Genomic DNA, 22,759 nt, shown 5'->3' with positions numbered 1-22,759 from the left:
AAGCAGTGGGTGATACGAAGGAAGATGGGTGGTAGGGAAGGAAATACAGAGGTCAAGAGATTGACAGATGACAGATATATAATAAATTGATTATTCAATATTAGATGGTTAATTGCACGTACACACAATAAGCTTGGGAGGTGGAATCTTGCATCAATTTTGGATCTAAAGTGTGTTTCCACACATCACTGGCATTTTCTGTAGATGATCCTTGCCAAGCTAAGAGCTCTATCCTAGGTAAAGCCCCAAGCAAGCTCAACTCCAGACTCAGCCTTCTCTATCACTTTAGTTAAAACACTGGGGTGCAGGGCACATGGCAGACTTTTCATCCAGAACAGATTTTGAAATTGGTGGAGAGACTGAGAAAGAAATGCTAATATAATCCAGGGTGCCACCATTTATTTGTTTACTAAATTAATATTTCTTTATCACCTACCAGAAAAGGAATCTATTTGCAGTCTCTGGCTTTTCTTTGAGGCACCCAGGAAAATGATAGATTGTGAGGTCAGGTGCTGGGCTCTCTACTGGAAGACATGCAAGTTTCCCTGTGAGCGTGTGGCGGGGAGGATGCCCACGTGGTCGGCTGTAATTGTTCTTTCAGCAGTGTGGGCAGAGACGTAGATTTGATCTAATTAACTTTGCATCCTCTTGACAACTTGCTGAATTTATCTAAGGTCTTGATGAGATTATTGTGGAAAGGGTAGAAGAAAAATAAAGTTAAATGTCAGGGCTTCCCTGATGGCGCAGTGGTTGAGAGTCAGCCTGCCAATGCAGGGGACACGGGTTCATGCCCCGGTCCGGGAAGATCCCATGTGCCACAGAGCGGCTGGGCCCGTGAGCCATGGCCGCTGAGCCTGCACGTCCAGAGCCTGTGCTCCGCAACGGGAGAGGCCACAACAGTGAGAGGCCCGCATACCGCAAAAAAAAAAAAAAAAAAAGTTAAATGTCAGCCATGTAGAAAGCTGTTTCATCTCCCTGCCTGCCTGAATCTGAACACCAGTATTTGAATTTTCTTTCCTAGAGATACTAGTTAAACCCTTTTCTCTTTGCCTAACATCATTTTCTCAAAAAAAATGAAGAACTTAAATTATGATTATAGAGACTTTAATTTTTTCTTTTAAAATCAGCAACTTAAACCTTGGGGTATTAAAAAAAATCAATTCACCTTCTAAATGTGCTACTTACTTTAATCTGTAGCCACTTTTTCAAGCCACATCACCCTTGACATGAATTCATTTTGCTCCCACCCTTTTCCTTCAGTCTTTTTTTTTTTTTCCCATTCCCTCCTATCTTTTGCACAAAAACACACACAAATGACAAAGTTTTCTGACAGCTTAATGGAACTTTCAAGGACTACAGGGACTAGGTTAGGCATGATCATATTAACTGAACATCTGGTGTAGTTAAAAATGTGCTCTTTAGGGCTTCCCTGGTGGCGCAGTGGTTGAGAGTCCGCCTGCCGATGCGGGGGACGCGGGTTTGTGCCCCCGTCCGGGAAGACCCCACATGCCGCGGAGCGGCTTAGGCCCGTGAGCCATGGCCGCTGAGCCTGCGCGTCCGGAGCCTGTGCTCCGCAACGGGAGAGGCCACAACGGTGAGAGGCCCGCGTACCGCAAAAAAAAAAAAAAAAAATGTGCTCTTTAATTGGTTCAGCTGCACTGTGTTCATCTCAAATTTGTTTTGTCCTAACAATAAAATTGTGAAGAGTCGACATATATTTTGGAGCATGTGTAATAATGGGAAAATAATATTAGCTTTGTCTCAAAACTGTCTTTCTGATAGCCTCGTTTCTTGGAGTTAAAAAATAATGCTTGTAACACACAAGTTTTACTTTGCAAACCTTGCTGCTCCACCAACAAAGTAGTCTAGCAAGGGCAAAAGAGTGGAAACTGGGAAATCTCTTGCGGACAGCCTCTCTTTTCTTGACATTATACATGAGAATGGCCTTAAAAGCTGCAAGAGTTGCTCAGAATACATAATTCATGCCATTGCCATAGAGAGAAAGAGGACAGAAGAGCTGTGTCCACTCGCTGGTCCCGGGGAGACACAGGCTGTGCAAGTAATAAACAAGTGAAGTCCTGCAAAGCACATGGACTGCACTGCGGGCCTGAGCAGACCTGTAAGAACGGTATCAGAGGTCAGTCTCCCAGCACTTTAGTGGTAGAAAGGCCCTGGAGTCTACTAGTGAAACGCAGTTGGATAAATTCACATATACTGGGTACAGAGTACACAGCTCTTAATCGGTGTCAGAAAGCTAATTATGGGCGGTATGAAGGTTTGTCATCCTTAATGAGTATTTCTTAAGCTCTTGTAAGTCTACAATTGGGCGTTATCTTTGTGAAGAGATTCCTTTTTAACGGGATAACAGGAACTTCCCACTGCAATTATTTTTAAAATTTGTATTTTTTAAAAGATGCACTCTTTTTCAAATATGTATCTGCAATTAGATTTCTTCGCTAAAGGCAGGGGCAGCCATTATGAACTGTATAGAAATAATGGAAGTTCAGTATAGTCACCACTGACAATGCTTTATTAGAAGGGAAAATGATGTCAAGAAATTTATAAGGCAGCGAACTGCGTTATGCCTAACCTTTTGGACATATTAGAGCTTGTTGTTTCCAGTCCTACAGCCTCTTATTATTCTTAAATCATAGATAACACTGGACACAATCATCTGACATTTTGTTAAGGTAATAAATACACCGTAAGTGATGATGGGTCTTGCACTCCATGATTTAAAAGCACACAGCAGAAATTTAATGTAACTTAAAATGTCTTATGTAATTCTATGGATTTGCAGATTCAGTTCAACTCAGCAGATGTGTAAGCACGGAGCTCCGCTGAGGGCACTTTTGTACCAGGCATTTTTATTACTCTAAAGCAGGACCTTAATATGGGGAATGAAACATGAGCTCGGGTCCCTCCTTCCATCCAGAAAAGAAAGGAAAAGAATCTTCCTGAGTTTCTTATTCTCTTGTCTGATCATGGGGGGCTAAGGGAAAAGATCCCCTGAATCATTATCAGATGTTGCTCGATGGCTGTGCATTGCTTGAGTGGAGTTGACTTCAAGGTGACATGTGATGCAAGCTTTAAAGGAGGTTGCTCTATCCAATAGTGAGTTCCTACCAAGCTTCTGCTTCTTCTGTCCTTGGGACTCAGTCCTGACTGGGCTCTCTAGTACCACCCACTACCTGACGGCCCCTGCGACAGAGTTGGGGAGCATCAACAATTCCCCTGTCTTTATGCTGAGGCAAATAAAGAGACCATGTGCATTTTTCCAGCAGCTTTTCGCTCTGGCATATTGGGTTGATTCTGTTACAGAAGTAGTGGTACAACATTTTAGGCCGTATGTCAAGCTTTTGTCAGGTACCAAGGGAAAGTGTTAGGGATGTATTTGTCTCTCCAATAAAACCTTATCCATTTTGTATTCTTTGTCAGAATACGGCAACTGCAAGAAAATGTCATACACGAGACCCACTAAAGAGTCACACTTCAGTGAACATCAAGGAAGACTATTTATTCATTTTTTTTACAAATAATTTTGAAAGTCTGGCTATACACTGCCTCAGTGGTGTCTGGGGTTGGACTTTAAAGCATAACACCTTGATGCTGTTTTCTGGAATATTATTCATATCATTTAGGGCAGTGCCTCTCAAGCTTTAGTGAACATACAAATCATCTGGAGGCCATATTAAAACATAGATTTCGGAACCCAATCTCCAGAGATTCAGATTCAGAAGGTCTGAGTAGGACCCAAGGATTTGTATTTCTAACAAGTTCCTGGTGATGCTGACGCTGAGTAATACTGATTTAGGACACCTTCCAAGTTGTATGGGCTATGTTATTTAAGGTCACTTTCCAAGATTTTGTTGTATTTTTAAATCCTTATTTCTCCATTCTTGGCTAATACACTTGTACCCAACCAAAGCGTTCCATCAAAATAGCCTATCTGAGACCATGCAGAAGGCAGGTAACTTGTCAGAAATTCTAGAAACACTCCCCTTACATTATTAATTGAGCATTAACATGTGTCCTGCACAATGCCCAAGATCATACAGCTAGTTACTTATAGATCCAAGACTTAAACCCAGGTCTTTATGACCTCAAGATTTACATTCTTAACCAATAATACCCAGCCCCATCTATAACCCAGATCCCAAGAACTATATTTCCAGCAAGTTAAAGTTTTAGGAATATTCAAACAAACCTATTTCCTCATATTTGTTTTATCTTCATTTGGCAGAGAAAAAAAAAATCAAAGCACTGCAAATAATCCAAAGAATCACCTGAATTTTCACAATTTTATAAGGAGATCCACTTCCCTATTTTGTAGCTTTGATGCCTCTTAAGAGAGCAAACGAAGATGGGACCAGGAAGCTGGAAAACAGAAATGCTTTGTCTGGTTTCAAAACCTATTTAGATGTTGGGTTTCTAGCCTTATTAGAAAGAAAGCCCCAAAAGGAAGGAAGATAAACCATGCAAATTCTGCTTAAAACTTTGCCCATCTGAAATAGTCATTACCTTTACAAAGACAGTGACAGTCCTAACACATGGAACCACAGATCAACATTCCAGAGCATGGCTTTTTTAAATGATCTCATCATGACCCCCAGTCTAGACCTCAATCTCCACTCTGGGTGTAGCACTCCCCCCTGGCAGTGCCGAGTCTAAAGCAGTGGAGCCGAGGAGGAACAGTGAACCCAGAACTCCCACTGGCACAGAGGGAAAAATGAAGTTGTATGCTCATTCCCCCCGTTCCCTCTTGTGATGGCATCCCAACAACAAGTAAAAATGTATCGGTTTCAAAGGTGATAGAAATGGAAGTGAATTCATCTGCAGACAACCACAGTCAGTATTATTTCAATTTATGAGTTTTAAAATAGCTTCTGAACTAAGGATATTAAACAGCCAGGAAGCTGCCTCTACTTTGGCATGGTCAGTCATTAACTTGATACATCTTGAAGACGACGGCCCCTCCCGGCACCTAATCTTCAGCCTGCCAGGGGGGAAAAAAAAAATTGAAAATAAAAGAAAAAGGAAAGTTTGAGTTATAAACTCTGAGTCCATTTCCACGGCTGCTGGCAGTTCAGCTCATTTCTAAGCCATCTGGTTCGCATTATGCAGTAAGACGAGGAGAAGGCTGCTTCCTGCCGAGATAACCACAGAGAGCTCCCACTGCACTTCCCGTGTGGTCATCTCCGTGGGCTGGGGTGTGGCTTTGAGGATAAATTGTCTCCAGTTAGGGTTTTCCCCCTATTTGCTTTTTTCTCTCTTTAATAGGGATTACAGCAGGCCCTCTGTGGTTAGCAGGGTGATGCTTGGCCCGTGACTCGTTCATTCACTCGTACTGCCTTGCAGGACTGTGAGGCTGGTATTTTGTTGCAATAAGATTTTCAAACAAGAAAGATGGGGTTGTTAGATTCCATCCACCCAAGTTGTTATGAGGATTTCAAGGGAATTACAGGCTTGTCTTACTACAAAGCAGAATCAAGAGTCTATTTTTAGGGCATCCCACTCCAGGGCTTTTCTTGGTATTTTGCCATCCTTCTTAGCTCTCAGACCCAACACGAACCCCACTCTGGCTCTACGATGGAGGAAATGTCCATCCTCCTTTTTGCCTTTGCATATTTCTCTAAAGGACACAGAGGGGCTTTGTTGTCTTTGTGGTCACCAGGTCCGCTTTACACAGATGCCTATTAATCACTTCACTATGGCGACAGACACATCCATCATATCACAGCAGCTCTGACACAGGCAGTCCAGTGAACAGGGGTGAGAGAGGAAAGTGTGCACTTAACCATTTCAAGGTACTGTCTGCCTAAGGCCTCACGTACTTAGCAAGGTAACTGGGATGGGGATGGGTAGGGCTCTTCCTTGGGACTTACTTTAATAGGTGCAATAGATTTCATGTATTTTTCTTTGTCTGTTTGGCTTCATTTTTTCATAGGACAGATAACATCTCCCAGGTATGTCTGTATGATGCAGGGGATAAGTACAGTTGAAGACAGAGTCTTAATTTTAATAACAGTAATAATAAATTCAAGTAGACTGGCTGTGCTTTTGATGCAAAGGTACTGACTCTTTGAAGCCTGTATTTTTTTCAATAATGGATTCAATGTGAAACAGAGTAAGCTGAAGCCCGCTCTGACTCGATGGTCAGCTTTCTCAAGCAAGAAGACCATTGAAATGACAGGTAAATTAACCAATAACTTTCCTTCCAAAACTGACATGTCTTCTAAATATCTTTTTCAGACTTTCATGGCTTTTCACAGCCTGCTTCCAAATGGTGTTTAGCACTCACTCCTAGTTTTCCCCTGCAAGTACTCATTCATTCATGCATTCATGTACTATTTATTTAACAGCTATTTACTGAGCACCTTTATGCCTGGGGGTTCAGCAGGAAATCTCTCCTTGATGATTTTAGGATAGAGAGGTGCAGAGCTCTGGGGACACTTACAGAAAGAAGGAAGAGCTAAACTGGCTTGAGGGAGTTGGAGAAGGCTTCCTCATGGAAGCTGAGACCTAAAGGAGAAGGTCAGTGGGATGGGAGGTAAGCAGGGATATTCCCGGCAGAGGGAGCAGCCTGTGTGAAAGCCCAGAAGCAAGTGTGAATGCAGCAGAGAGGCTGGTGCCTACAGCTAAGAGACTAGAAGGAAGTTGGACCACTGGCCATTACTGAACACAGCCTTCACTTTCCTCCCCTCCATGCCTTGGTTCTTGTCGCTGTCTCCACTTGAGCTGACATCCTATGCACCCTTTAGACTTAGCTCAAATGTCACCTCCTATGTAAAGCCTTTGCCCATCCATATTAGGTAGAAGCAATGCATCTCATGACGTTTCCGCACTTTGGATGTAGTTGATGTGTGCGCACCTACCTTCTCCCCGACTGGATCACAGGGTTTGTGCCTCCTTCACCTTTGTCTCCCCAAAACCCAGCACAGTACTTTCATCTGTGCTTAGTAAATGTTTGCTGCAAGATGCTTGCCACCCAAACCTTATTAGTCCAGGAGAGTGACAGTCAAGGCACCAAGAACGTCACCATCGAGCCCTGAGTTAGGAGAGCATATTTTCTGAGGTATGTTGTCCCAGAGCCTGGCACTGGGCTCCCTGTGCAGACTAGAGACAACAGCAGAGTACCTGCGAGCTACCAAAACCCATTATTTAAATAAAGAATTTGATGTGTGAAATTTCAGAGTGCATTGATATAGTCATCGTAGGAAAAACCAGAACTGTGTTGGGTTTCCTCTTACTTTGCAGTTTATAATTGTTCTTATTTTGAATTACATATTGTAGGGCCTGGAGGGCGGGGTTGTTCGTAATCTTTTCATCGCTTCAGCCTCTAAAGAGCTTCAAACTGCCCCTCCGAGACCTCCTTCTAGCAGCATCTGAAAACTCTCTCACCTCAGAGGAAAAAACAAAAGTGGATATTCTATTCTTTCTCAGTTCTGCCAATTTAAGGCATGATTTCAGAGAAATCTCTATGCCATTGTGTGTCTTGCTTCCTGCAATAGGAAGGTGGAAAGAATAACCATTTAGCGCCTCATGACTGGTGAGAAATAGCTGGCGGTTAATTAATCAATGCAAAGGGTTTTTCAGATACTGTTTTCATTACTAATGCCCCATTTTCAATTGGTGACAGCAGAAGGCCCAGGGGTTGGTGGAGAAAGGCATTTCAACAGCCCAGGGTGGAGCCAACTTTCCCCCTCTACAGTGGGGGACCGTGGGGAGGGAGTATACCACCGTACAAAGGCCCTCCACTTCCCCAGGGTTTCATCGCAGCACCTGAAGCAATGATGTTTCTCCAGCCCCAGCCCTTTGTAAAGAGGCATTTGTTTTGAATTAGTCAATTCTACTGGAGCACTCAGTTGTTACAAATAACCCATTTACCCTCACCCTCTCTTGTGGAATTATCCCAGAACAAATGTCTTTTCATTTTTAAAAAAGTTTATCCTATTATTATTTTGAATACATACTGAGCATCTGTATAGATTCTTTTGCCTAATGGATGTTAGTATGATTATATTCTGTTGTATGATTAGAGATATGTTTCTGTGATTTCAGAAGCAAGGTTATACATAGTCACTCCAAAGATGACCCAGCAAATTTAGAAGTCCATTTAAAAACATGTCTCTACAATGTACTGCAAACCCATTTCTTTAATAATCACTTATTAAGTGTCCGACCTAAGAGCCCTGGGGATGGTTAGGATTATAAATGCATATAAAATATGGTCCCTGCCCTCAAGGAGCTGACTGCAGGGTTATTATTCCTCCACTAGGAGTATATAATCTCTGCGTTTTGCTCAGCATTTCCCACTGTTGTTGTTTTACTTATTTCAAAACTCAGGACCTATAGGCAGTCCTGAAACAGAGGTACATGTTCCCTGATGTTGCCTCATCGACCTCTGGCAACCCTTTGGCAACATTTGGACAGCTGAACGTTTGAAGCTGGAAAGAACAGGTCTATCCCTCCCCTGGGAGACCTATAGCAAATGGATTCTAATGGCGAAGCCTATGACTGTTACTCTTAAGCCCTCGGTGAACTACTAACCCACCATTTCTCTTTTGTGGCTTCCTCTGACCTTTAGATTTGTCCAGCAAACTACAGCACTTAAGCTCTTTCTTGATCATTATTTAAACTGATTCTTGTAACTACACAGTAAGGCATTAAGTGTGTTAACCCCACATTACAGATGGGAAAAACTGAGGCTCAGAGACGTTAAGTCATTTGCCCAAAGGTCACCCAACAGTAAATGGGAGCTTAAAACTCCAGGCCTTTGGAGAGCTCTAGTGTTGCACTACCCCCAGCCTCACTGACAAGTCTGGTGTGTTCAAGCCTGGGCAGTGACCATTGGCAAAAAGTTGATTTAATCATTTGCCCTTTTTCATGATATAAGTAGAAAGCTTTCAGTTTGGAAGGCATTTTCCAAAAATAACTTTTAACGTCTTATCTTCTTGACTTTCAACTTAATCTCTGATCTGTTTCTAATTTTGGATGTGGGGTTTCTGAATGTGCACAGGTGGATGAGGGAAGCCACCTGCTTCACGGTAGATATCTCAAAGCCGAAGAAATGCAGAAAGGTTTTTTGTTTGGTTGGTTGGTTTTTTTAACATCTTTACTGGAGTATAATTGCTTTACAATGGTGTGTTATTTTCTGCTTTATAACAAAGTGAATCAGCTATAAGCAAGAGGGATGTACATGCAGAAAGATTTTTAAGGACACTATTTACATAACAAAATGAGCCAGAGAAAGCCATCTGAGACACTATTTTTCTCAAAGGTCATACCCTGCTTGATTTGTTAACAACCAGAAACCTGAACTCAAATAGCATCCACTAAAAGAGTTTTTACCAGTGAAAGAGCGAGTGGGGTCTATGAGTCTAAGACAGTTAAGGACCTTCAGACATGAAAGAAAATTATTCGGGAGCTAAAAGTAAAGAAGCAATAGATAAACTTTAAAATTTTGGAGTTCTCCCAATTAAACAATAAATGAAACAAATGGATTGCTCTAGCCTCCGGCTTTCTATAGTTCTCTTGTTGAGATGGTAATTTAAATTGTAAAATCCTAAAGTCAATTGTAGATAACTACCTATCACAAGTATGAATCTACTGGGGAGGCTCAGCCCCCATAAATACAGTTGGCTGGAAGGGACCCACGAAATACCCACTGCTATGAAAAAATTTAGTACCCCGCATCGGTGACATCACCAATAAGCAAAATTAAACCCATTTTATTCACAGGTGTACATTTTTTGTGCCATCATATGTAGGTGGTTAAAAATGATGTTAAGTAGAAACACTCAAAACCAAAATTGAAAGAAAATCAGTTGCTATTTTAGCATTACAACAAGGAAATGCAAATTTAAGGAAGAAATTCTCATTGGCACAGTTCCTTGGTGACTAGGTATTAAAACATATTTGGATACAAGACACCCCACTGTTTGGGGAGCTCCACAACACATAAGGTGTGAGTTACAGCTGAATTTCCTGCTCGTTTTTGCTTCTCAGTTTCTACCCCTTAAAAGTTCATGAAGATAAATCTTGAAATATTTGACAAGTGTCACATACGGAAATTATTCAGTGTCTTACTATCTTTTCCCTGGGGTGAATTACCTCCTCTGCCCTTCACTACCAAGGGCATTTGTTTAATCACAGAATCTTTATTTCTCAAGAGATATTTGCTGCTTCTATTTATCCCCCCACCTGAAGTCACAATCCTTTGTCACAGGACAATCATTTCCACAGCAACCAACTGTGATGTCACAACTGGGGGGAGGAGGAGAGTTCACAAAGAAAAGAGAAAGAGAACGTTTTCTTCTTCAGGCTAAGGTTTCTGAGATTTAAAACCACTGCTTCACCAATCAAAATATTTTAGCAGAAAAACTCCGTGACAAAGCTGCATTTCTTCAAGGTCTCAGCTGTGACACAAAGCATTTCAGCAGAAGTGTAAGGGCTGTGTGTTGTGGGTTTGGGAAGGGATAGAGATTTTTATTTCATTTCATTCTAATTCTATGCCACTGATATCTGCCAGTAAAACACATTAAACATATTCCAGAAAGAGTTGATTTAGTCGATGAAAAATGTGTCTCCTGAGACCAGAGAAGGTACATTTTCTGTCTTACTATCATTTCCATAATAGGAACAATGTTTACATTTCCTCAGCCCATGCAGAGCCTCTAATGTATTCATGTTCTTTCACTCTCCGGAGGCAGGAATTGAGGTATTTGAGATTTTATTTTTTTAGCTACTGCCTCAAGCACTTAAGATCTGACAATTGTGATGTGTATTCTCACTTGGTATTAAAAAATAAAAGCTTCAGTGTTTGCATTTGATTAGAGTCTCAGCTTGGTGGCTAATTAAGCAGGAACAGGGAAAGCCACTTTCTTCAGAAACACAGCATCTTGGTTTACGTAGTGTAAGATTATTGACAGGTAGAGCCACATAATTTTTATTAAACTGAAGAGACTAGCTCTGCTGAAGAATTTCACCGTGACAACAAACTCTAGCTGTAATAATGATACCTGACACTTCTCAAACTCACTACAGGAGCCCAAATGGTCTATTTTTCTAAATATTCTTTCAGCTCAAGTAAGGGAAGAGCTTCATTCAAACATTTAGCATATTTATCTGAAATTGAGTGTGCAACGGTTTTTTTTCTCCCTTGTAGAAGTGATGCAAAATCAGCATAAATATTTGTAATCTGTGCATTTTAGCTATTCTCTTACACTATAAATGATACACCCTGTCTTTCCCCCAATTGGTTGAAATGCTAACCAGCTTTTCTCCAGATAGAGGCCATGTTGCCCACAGGAAGTCATCAGCGAAGTCCCTGGAAGCCTGGAGTGGTGTGCAATTTGTTCATTTAACATGCATAAAATTGTTGCCTATTCCCCCAGACTCAAAATATCTCGCGGTTTTAGGACCGGGAAGATTGAAAAGAGATGAGAGGGAAAGAAGGATAAATTTTAGAAAGGAAAAACTTCCATATTCCACGGAGTGAAGCAAAGTAGAAAGAGCCTGTACTTGAAAAGAGGGGGAAACACTCTTAGAACACAAAGAGGGCAACAATTGAAGTCTATTTACATAGCTGGGGGTGGGGTGGGGAGGATTAATTAGCTAACGTTTGGCAAACGGTGTCTTGAAGACGAGTTCTGCGGAGGTGCTATTCTCACTTATTACTGTTATTAATTAACTGGGTGCATGCCAAACAAAAATCCGCCTCACGGTCTGCTTTCATTTCTTAACACCATATGCGATGTATTTTGCAGGAGTGATTCGGGAGAGTTATCTCAAAGGCCACGACCAGCTCGTTCCTGTCACCCTCCTGGCCATTGCGGTCATTCTGGCTTTTGTCATGGGAGCCGTCTTCTCGGGCATCATCGTCTACTGCGTCTGCGATCACCGTCGCAAAGACGTGTCCTCCGTGCACCGCAAGGAGAAGGAGCTCGCCCACTCGCGCCGCGGCTCCATGAGCAGCGTCACCAAGCTCAGCGGCCTCTTTGGGGACACCCAGTCCAAAGACCCCAAGCCGGAGGCCATCCTCACGCCACTCATGCACAACGGCAAGCTCGCCACTCCCAGCAACACCGCTAAGATGCTCATCAAGGCTGACCAGCACCACCTGGACCTGGCCGCCCTGCCTACCCCAGAGTCCACCCCGACGCTGCAGCAGAAGCGCAAGCCCAACCGCGGCAGCCGCGAGTGGGAAAGGAACCAGAACCTCATCAACGCCTGCACCAAGGACATGCCCCCCATGGGCTCCCCCGTGATCCCCACCGACCTGCCCCTGCGGGCCTCCCCCAGCCACATCCCCAGCGTGGTCGTGCTGCCCATCACGCAGCAGGGCTACCAGCACGAGTACGTGGACCAGCCCAAAATGAGCGAGGTGGCCCAGTTGGCGCTGGAGGACCAGGCGGCCACCCTGGAATATAAGACCATCAAGGAACATCTCAGCAGCAAGAGTCCCAACCATGGGGTGAACCTGGTGGAGAACCTGGACAGCCTGCCCCCCAAAGTCCCCCAGCGGGAGGCCTCCCTGGGTCCTCCCGGAGCCTCCCTGTCTCAGAACGGCCTGAGCAAGCGGCTGGAGATGCACCACTCCTCGTCCTACGGGCTTGATTATAAGAGGAGCTACCCCACGAACTCGCTCACGAGAAGCCACCAGGCCGCCACGCTCAAAAGAAACAATACTAACTCCTCCAACTCCTCCCACCTCTCCAGAAACCAGAGCTTTGGCCGGGGAGACAACCCACCCCCCGCCCCGCAGAGGGTGGACTCCATCCAGGTGCACAGCTCGCAGCCCTCGGGCCAGGCCGTGACTGTTTCGAGGCAGCCCAGCCTCAACGCCTACAACTCACTGACCCGGGCGGGGCTGAAGCGCACGCCCTCGTTAAAGCCAGACGTGCCCCCCAAACCTTCCTTTGCCCCCCTTTCCACCTCCATGAAGCCCAACGATGCGTGTACATAATCCCTGGGGGAGGGGTCAGGTGTCGAACCAGCAGGAAAGGCTAGGCGCCCGCTCAGCTCAGCAAGGTTCTCGGCTGCTGAGTACCCACCCGACCAAGACGGCCGCGGCGGCGCCCAGGACTCTGGGTCCTCCCCTGAGACGCGGGGGGCGGGGGGGGGCGCTCTTGAAAATTGGGCCAAGCTGTTCGGTGAAGGTTCGCGACGCGGGACTCACCTCCATTCTCTTCCTTCACTCTTCCCTCACGCCCTGCAACAGGTCGGACTCACGAAAGACTTCAATCAGCATCACAAACATGAGCCAAAAGCACATACGCACGCACCCACCCACCCAGCCCCGCGTGTGCGCCTGCGCGCAAGCCTGCGCGCACGCGCACGTCGCACACATGCACACACACGCGCGTGAACGGCAATTGCAACATTGTGTCCATGACTGCACCGAGCGCTGCCCAACTGGGCTAGCGTTCCAACCTGCAAAACACAGATACATTTTTAAAAATCATGAAAATTAAAAAGAATTCATTGATAATTCTAACTCAGACGTTAACAAGGGCAGAAGTTTACTATGCGCAGATACTGTGAAATGCCCACCAGTGTTACAGCTTTCTGTTATAGCAGATGAATGCCATGTTGGGCAACTATGTCATAAATTTCTGCTCCTCTCTTTTAATGAAATAACCTGACCGTTAACGCAAGTAACTATTTATTTTTCACGCTTTTTTTCCTTAAGGAAAGGATTCTCCACATACCATCCTCTGAACAGCTCTTCAGAAAGTCCCTTGACAGTTAAAACTATTTAACGTGAAATCCATTAACTGGAATAATTGAGTTTATTTTTACAATAAATTCACTGAGTAAGTACGTTGCAGCTGGAATTCTGAGCTTTGTGTTTGGACTGATATCTAGCTAAAGGAAAAACTTAAGAGGGGAATATTTATTTAAATCTACCAGTTAAATTTGCTGGTCAGGTCCCTGGCTTATAACATGCAAAAGAGTAATTAGTTTAAAAGTCCTTCCAGATCCTAACTTCTAAAGCAACCAGGAGAGGAACTTTTAGAATGGAACATCGCGTCCCATTGCTGCCAACATGGCTTTGTCGGTGGTTCCTACTTTCTGTGAAGGCACCAGCTTGTGATACGCCATCTCATTTCACTTTGCATGTGAGACAGAAAACAAAATCCACCAACCGTGTGAACTAATTAATATGCTGGCTGCTACCTTGCATCAATTAATGGTTTGATCACACAGGTTTTTCGTGGGGTTACATCTGTGAATAGCCTGTTTTCCACATGTAAATTTGTGCCTTACACCCTGAGTTGTGTACACTTGCAAACTGTCATTATGTCAACTTTCCCCCTTTTGAAATAAATGCAGGTATTTATTTAACCCTCCCTCCCCCCACCCCCAGTCCAGCCCTCTGGAAGATTAGCGTCCAGCAGATGGAAGGAGAATGCAGTGGTGATGGTTACAATCCTGCAGCCTGGGAAAGCTGGGCGACACCACACCCTCCGGTTCACGCATTCTTCCGGTCGTGCCAACTCCAACCACCCTTTGGCCATGCTGCCAAGCATGGACCCCAGTGTTGTGGGTGGCAAATCTCCTTTCTTCCTCCAGAGCTCCCTGCTTCCCTTGTATTCTCAGATCATTTCAAAATGATGATATCCTCATTAGCCAGCAGAAAAGGGACTAACGTCCCAGTCCTCATTCCTGCTGTGTCCACTGCCTGGAGAACACGGCAGTGAGGTTGGGCAAGCACCTGGGTGGAGTCTCCAAGCCATGTGCGCAGCACACAGGTGCAATGCTCATAAAGAAATGACATGGAAATAGATGCAGGCAGGCTGGTCCCTGCTGTGATTAATGAGTAACTCCAAGTACAAGGCCAACCACAATGGATGCTACAAAAACGTTGACTGGGGCAAAAGGTTTTTAATTTTTTTTAATTTCTTTATCCTTTTGCGGGTACTGTTTGTAGGGGGAGGGGGTCGGGCGTGTGTTTTTCCCCTTGGTTTTCATTAGCTCAAGCACACACAAGGGACTTTTGTTTACTCTTATCACGAACAAAAGAATTGTCAACATACTGTAAACTGTGAGCATTGTTGGTTGTTATCGTTTTTTTAAAAACAGCTAAACAGTATATTTAGTGGTCTCTTTGTCTCTTTTTCATTTCCAGTTTGATCTTCTGGGTTTAGTTTTGTCTTAAAAAAGAAACTTTCTAAAAAAGACAGTTGGGGATAATTTTGAATTGGCTGTGAAAAGTGGTGCCTCTATAAACAGAGTGAGACCTGGGTGTGTCGCAAGGGCACGTGCACAGCCTTTTATTCCAAACACCCCTTGCAGTTTTGCTGTCGTTCGGGATAGGTTTTTGTTATTTTTGTGTTATGTTTTTGTTTTGTTTGTTTTGTTAGTGGAATCAATGTTCACACCCCGTGAACTCTGTACCCTGAAACCATGAAACTTTGCTACGAACAGAGATATTGTCTTCTTCCTTCTATTTTCTTTAGAAATGTGGAACTTAGGAAGGTGATGGGTATGTATCACCCTGCTACCTTCTCCCCCAAGCTTCACTCCCAGGGGTATTGAGGTGCAACACCTGCTCTCTCGTCCCCATGTGCGGGCATCAATGCCTCAGCTGTGTTACAGAGTCCTGTGTCAAACTTCCACCCCAGTCCCTGTATCCCACAACCCATCACTTGTGGTGTTAACCCTAAAATGCCCACAGGTATTGAGCTGGTCTTCTGCATTTAAGTATTTTCCCTTTTTCTTTTGCTCCCCACAGCGTGTGGGGAGAGGGTCCATAAACCTGAGTGTGCCTTTGCTTTCCACCCTTGCTAGACACTGGTAGATGCAACCAACTCAGATTTATATTTGTTGTAAAGTTGTAAAAATATTGTGATGTCACCAATTTTCCTTCCATCTCCACACCCCCTAACATCTGATTCACGACTTAATGTATGTTGTAAAAAAGAAAAAAAAGAAGGGAAAAAAAGACAGAAAGGCAAGGAAAAGGCTCTTTATTACTTAAAAGTAATAAAGCAAGACTGTTCTACATTCTCTTTTGTGTCCTGAATGCTTTTATTTATCTCATAATTTCCCCCTTCTTGCCTAGGGTGCTCCTCTTTCCTCCATCTCTATTTGGCTTCCAAAGCATAAATCACAATGTAGTTAGAACCATTTGTCTGCAATACCCACACCCTGCTCCCCAAATTATTGATATGTTCTCTCTGCCTGCACCCAGCCTGGAGCAGGATCGGAGCAGAAGCCACTGGTAATTAAAAGGCAGAGCATGCGTTGACTCCCTCAATTCATTTCATGCATTTTCTTTTTATGGGCTTGTTCATCATCAAACATTTATGGTAGGCTTGATAGTTAAGGAGATCAAGGCTAGGATTTTACTATGTAAGGTCCACTAAAAATAGAACCTGGGCTTCCCTGGTGGCGCACTGGTTGAGAGTCCGCCTGCCGACGCAGGGGACACGGGTTCATGCCCCGGTCCGGGAAGATCCCACATGCCGCGGAGCGGCTGGGCCCGTGAGCCATGGCTGCTGAGCCTGCGCGTCCGGAGCCTGTGCTCCGCAATGGGAGAGGCCACGACAATGAGAGGCCCGCGTACCGCAAAAAAAAAAAAAAAAAAAAAATCCTTGCACAGATGTGACTTCAGGGTGGAGGGTGCAGGATTTTACTCTTTGTTCGCATCCATCTCTTGTAAGCCAGAAGACACTGTCAGAGGTATAGTGCAATGCAACACTTGATTTTTATTTTGCAGGGTAGCCTTTTGAAACGCCTAGATCAGGGCTTTTTTCCCCCCTCTGGAATATTTTTAAAACAGTTATTTAAATAAGTCTTCAGCTGTAGTATTTTACTTTTGACCTTCTGAAATAATTTTTTACAAGTGTTTTGGGTCAGTTTGAGTGTGGGAAGCTGCGGCTGGACCTCAATTTACACCTACAATGGTCACCTTCTGATAGCTCATTTCCAATTGTGTTACTTGAATCCCACCCATAGGGCGAGGCGCTGTCAGGCACAAAAGTTGACTAGAATATAGTTGCTGCCTCCTCATTTATAAGGAGAGGTGGACACGGCCTCTGTAATTGCCATTGGGAGACAGGAACAAAGTGCTGAGGAAAAGGCCCAGAGGTTTGGGGCTCGAGGCTACACACGAGCTGGTCCTTACGGAATCAGTTCTCTGGACGGCTAGGGCAGGCAGAAGGGAAAACTTGTACAAAGGTGCCGAAGGTGCTGTGAGTGGGACACAGAAGGTTTAGTGGACCTTGAGCAGGGCTGGGAAGGGGATTGGGGTCAGATCGGGAGAGGCCTGTGGACCATGTGCTAGGATTTTAGCTGATGGGCAGTGGAGTGCATTTGGAGCCTATAAAGCCACAAGCACATATGTTTGTGCTTTAGAAAGCTACCTGGCCGTAATGTGGAAATGGTCCAGGAAGAGGCTGCTGGCTGCCGGGCAATGTACCACGTGGCATGCCAAATTGGTAGGAGCAATGCGTGAAAACCCCACATCCAGTTTCGGATTCTTTAGGAAACAGAACTGAATCAGCTCTGTGACCATTCCTTCTTTTGCCGGTCAGAAGAGCTTCCTTCTTACGTGACTGACGGGTTTGCCCTGCCTGGTTATACCCAAATGTCAAATGGAGAGAATGGCCAACAGCTTGTCTGACCCTTTCATTTTAAAAAATGAGAAAGCTGTGGTCCATTGAGTGAAAGGATTTGCCACGATCCCAAAGCTGGCAGTAGAACACTCTTCCAAGGACGAATTTATTGTCTTTTATGCCCTCTTCATTCATATCATTAGAGTAATGCTAGCTAAAAAGACCTGACACTCGCTCCTCCCAAACTTCATCCCCAAATCACTCTGCCATCCTCTGTCACAGGAAGGCCTGCAGACACGCCTCACTCTTCCCCAGCTGGGCATCCCAAATTCCTTCATCTGGGCTGAGGCAAGCGGGTCGGTTGGAGCTCAGATCACACTGTAGACAATCCCTGCAGTGCAACCTGATACTTGGGATGGTGGCTTTTGCTGAAGTCAGCTTTGTTCTTGTCTGGGGAAGAGGTGACAGAGGCTGAACAGGTGCAGCCTGTATTTTAGCTGGGGCCCCAGGGATGTCCGTGCTCAGGCTTGAGAAGTGCCTCAGATAACCTAGATTTTGAATTGTTGTGTTTGCTTGCTTGCTTGTTACAGGGTTGGTGGCTTCTGCCAGATGTTTTCAGGCTGTTGGCTCTCAGGAGTGGCTGTCCCAGTACAGCCAACAGGCTAGGTGTTTCACGGGGCCAGAGCTGATGTCTTAGACCTGCCTGCTTTCCTTAAGTGCCATGCCAAGCAAACACAAACTGGTCTCGTTGTTCAGTCTCCTAAGTTGGCAGAAGCCAAACAAGATGCCCAGAACCATAGTGCCTAGGTGTTTGCATGAACAAAAGCTCTTTCCAAAAAAGTCATTCAGCAAGTGAAACAAAAGTGTCAGAAAGGCACCTACAATTTCAGACATGGGATATTTTGCTCGAGGGAAAGGGGTAAGGGGAATTTCAAAGACCCTTTAGTAACAAAATAACACAATTAAAAGCGTAATCCTTGTCCTGGCCGAGCACTGCGACAGCTGGGTGCTTGGACTCAGTAACCCTTAGAAACCCACACCTCATGCCTGTCTTAAACCCACGTGGTGATGTGTCTCTTGTACAGAATTGGGAAGGAAGGGCTCACATTTATTGATCGGGCCTGCCAGACAGATGGGGATCTTCAGTATTCCATTTAGACTATTGTGTATCCTTAGCTCTAACCCCCCAGGGATGCCTGGAGGTGGGAGGCAGTTGACCTCAACAGAGAGCTATATCTGAACTGATGTGCATTAAATGTGACTGGGCAGAAAAGTGTGCAGATGTCCCTCTAGCAAATGGAAATGAAATTTGAGTAAATCAAGAGAGGCAGATGAGTGGTGGGGAGTTCCCCCATCCCCCTCTGCAAACACATCCCTGTGCACATGTGCCAACAGCTGCTGTCATGAGGCTTTTTCCTCTTGGTGTCTAATACCAAACATGTCACAAGGGTCAGAACCAGTGTCTGCTGAAGGTGGACCCTTTGGGAGGTCTTTCACCCCTCTTCCTGGTAAAACATGCATTCCACCTCAGCACTTTCTGGTCAAATGTGAACTGTCATAAATTACAGTCTTAGGAGTGAGAGACAAGACCTTTGCAGAGGGGCGTGGACACGGGTCGCTGGCAGCCCACGGACACTGACCGAGGTGACTAGCAGTTTTTTATTCTTCCTAATCTCCCTAATCTCTTCAAATAAAAGGAGATTTTCCCTTGAGAATCACTAACATCATCCCCAGAGCAAGTTACTGGTCCCGCTGATGGAGCTGCAATAACGGTCCGAATAAGGGGATGCTAATGAAGGGGAAAGTAAGTAACCATGAAATTGGAGGCATTTTTCTCATTGATGATTTTCATTTTTAAAAAAAAAACAGATGAAGGTGACATTGGACACAACAGCAATGCCAGGTAACCAACATGAAAGAAACTCCAGCAGGATTCCCAGGGGTATCCTAGGATGAGGAAGATGAGAACTCTTGTCTGTGAGCCAAACGCTCTCTGTCATCCTGTTCATCGTGACACCTGCCCTGACCATGTTACAGGGTGAGAAAGTGCGTGTTTGAGAGAGAGGGTAAGAAACTTAGTTCTCAGGTGTGGACACAGAACATTTTGCAGACCTGGCCCATGTCAGTGCGTAAGCACGAATGTCAATAATAGGGCTAACTTTTGCTTCATAAAAGATGAAACGTGGAATGGTGCCAACCCAAGAGGAGCAGGGCTTCTGCTTGTTGATGACAATGACAATTTACATCGGGGGCGTTTTACAGTTTGCAGACATAATCTTGTCCATTCTATTATTAGATCCTCAGAACAGCCTAGTGGGGTGGGCAGCAGCACATGTATGATTATCCTTATTTTACAGAAATTGGAGTTTGGAGAGGAGGGATCTATTGGAACAGTGATCGAAATAAAAACGGAGTCATGTTTCCAAAACCTGTGTGTTGACATCATCCCCTCAGCTCTCTCGGGGACACCTCAGGTCACACAATTATTCTGTTTCACCAAAGGGGAAAAGCCCCCCAAGAGCATTTCCCAGGAGAGGCGGCTAACAACACTAAAGTCCCCCAAATAAAGGCCAGGCGCACACGTTCTATTTTAAGGGTATTGTGCTCTAATATTTTTCCATCATTAAAGAATACATCTCTTCCTTCCTGCGTCTGCAAAGTCCTGATGCCAGCAGTGTTATGAGGAACTGTCAACAAAGCAGGAAAAGAAAGAGCTGAAACCAAATTCCGTGACCTTCCTTCTTGAGATGCACCCTCCCACTTCAGGGGCAGTGACACAGGCTGCCTCAGTGGAAGAAAACGATGAAAGGCCTGGCTTTCAGGGCTTCTTCATTTTACCCAAGCCTCACAGAGCACAAGAGAAATGTAAGAAGCTTAAGAGAATGCAGGCTTAATTGGGAAAAGAGTCGAAGAAATGCCCTATATCTAGAAGGGTAAAGCATTTGCCTACCCTTCCCTTCATAGAGGAATGAGGTAAAGTAAGTATGAGAAGAAGAGGTAAGAAAGAAATACCCCTGCTGACTTCTCATGTTAGGCCCATTGGCCACTTTGGCACTATGGGTACCAACTAAACAATTCGACATCATCTCTGATGTCAATGGTGGGATGATTCTCCCGATAGGAGACAGAAGGTAGAGATGGCCTCCACCTAGGTAACTATCTTCCTCTACCACATCACTGCCCATGTTCCATGTTGCCAGCGCTGAAGACTGGCCGTCCTAGAGTTCATACGCTGCTTGGTATGAAGGCACATGGTGCAGAAGAGGCAGGGCCCTCTTGTCTGGAGTGGGTGGCTGGCCTCCCTCCTGCCCTGGGGGCAGTGCAGCCCAGCCAGTCGCCGTGTCGGGCTATTCCATAGCCTTCTGAGGAAGCCAGCATCTTCACTTGCCTGCTCAACTGGTAACCTCAGACAGATTTCACTCAGAGGGAGAGGAAAATCACCCTTCTTCTTAACCCCACTGTTTTCTTTCTGCTTGGTTGGAGCGTTGCTGCTGGTTTATTTGTTTGCCAGCTGAAGCCCTGTTCCCAGTCCACAAGCCTTTTCTCAGTCCACAAATATGCTTTTTTTTTTTTTTTTTTTTGCGGTACGCGGGCCTCTCACTGTTATGGCCTCCCCCATTGCGGAGCACAGGCTCCGGACGCACAGGCTCAGCGGCCATGGCTCACGGGCCCAGCCGCACCGCGGCATATGGGATCCTCCCGGACCAGTGCACGAGCCCATGTCCCCTGCATCGGCAGGTGGACTCTCAACCACTGCGCCACCAGGGAAGCCCACAAATATGCTTTTTAGTAAAGATGAAGGCTTGGCTGGCACCAACTTTGGTAGTTCTGGTATAAAATATACACATGATTCCAACTGCTGCACGGTGCTATTTACTTAATCATGTACTGGGTAAACTGAACGACCTCTGACACGATTAACTTTCCCTGATCTATAGGGTCCGAGTCAATAACCAATTAACTTTGAAAAGGAAGGTTTCTATTCCAAAGTGTGCATTCCAAGACAATACCAAATGCAGTGGTTCTGAAGACCTGCCTCCTCCATTCCTGGGAAAAGGATACATTTGTTGTCTGAAACAAAATTGTCTATTGAAGTCTGATTAGGTGTTGGCTGAGTTGAATTCTTATTGGTGTTTAAGAACCAAAGATTTATCCCCCTCTGTCTCCAGAGTGAAGAGAAGTCCTGCAATCACATTTCTTGCTTGGGGAGAAAAGATAATGTGTTAGACTGATATGTATGAATAGAAACAGGTAAATAGTCTTATTTCCCTCTGACTTTGTAATTAAAACAGTGTAAGTCAGTAGGGAAGGGCTGTAACTGGAGCTAAAGTAAGTGAGGTGAAAATTACTAGGTGTTGGAGCATCTGCCTCTCATTTTAATTAGGTGACTATAACAGCAAGATCAAAAGCTTCTTGTCACTCAATCTGTTGAGCTTTCTAATTGAGAAACCAAAGGGCTTGTTTTGTCCTCAGGAAAGAGTGACCCAAAAAGATCCTAATTACCTGGCCAGAGCAGCAGACAAGCCTGGGCCCAGGGACAGAGCAGCGCTCAGTGGGAGTGGTGTCATGAGGTGCTCCAAGACCAGGCCCACCAAGGCCAGCCCCCTAGAGGCTCTTAGGGACAGTCAGCCCTCATCTGGCAATCTGGAGTTCTCACTTCTCACAAGGCAAAGCAGCTGAGAAGGAAGCGCATCTCACTGTGAGTCTGTGGGTCTAGTCTGAGCTGGCCTCCCCATTTGTGGGGCAGTCATTCAAACTTTTGGCATGTCCTTTGCCCCATGTGCAAAAGTAGACAATGATGGCGGCCCCGTCTACTTCACAGAAGTGTGTAAAAGTCACATGAGGTGGGGCTTCCCTGGTGGCGCAGTGGTTGAGAGTCCGCCTGCCGATGCAGGGGACACGGGTTCGTGCCCCGGTCCGGGAAGATCCCACGTGCTGCGGAGCGGCTGGGCCCGTGAGCCATGGCCGCTGAGCCTGCGCATCTGGAGCCTGTGGTCCGCAACGGGAGAGGCCACAGCAGTGAGAGGCCCGCGTACCGCGAAAAAAAAAAAAAAGTCACATGAGGTCAACATTTACTGGTGCTTACAGAACCCGGAATCCCACCGTATCCTTCTTCTCCAACTTGGCATCCAAAATGAGATCCTAGTCCTTTAAATCTTCAAATTAAATAAATGACTTTGAGTCCCCATCCTGCT

The 22,759-nt window shown here is 45.1% G+C and overlaps 1 protein-coding gene across 1 annotated transcript in view; it reads left to right on the top strand.

The window, feature by feature from the left end:
* Positions 1 to 16,977, top strand: part of SEMA6A (semaphorin 6A) — a 130,817-nt gene extending 113,840 nt beyond the window's left edge. Inside the window, exon 19 of the mRNA XM_022590680.3 lies at positions 11,769 to 16,977. Within this exon, the coding sequence (XP_022446388.1) occupies positions 11,769 to 12,967 (1,199 nt within the window). The 3' untranslated portion in view covers positions 12,968 to 16,977. The remainder of the gene's footprint in view (positions 1 to 11,768) is intronic.
* Positions 16,978 to 22,759: the final 5,782 nt, after the last annotated feature.

Source organism: Delphinapterus leucas, chromosome 3 (genome assembly GCF_059928025.1).
Source record: "Delphinapterus leucas isolate spDelLeu-1000000601 "Yukka" chromosome 3, BTC_Dleu_Yukka2, whole genome shotgun sequence".
Lineage (NCBI taxonomy): Eukaryota > Metazoa > Chordata > Mammalia > Artiodactyla > Monodontidae > Delphinapterus > Delphinapterus leucas.
This window is presented reverse-complemented; position numbering and strand designations above follow the sequence as displayed.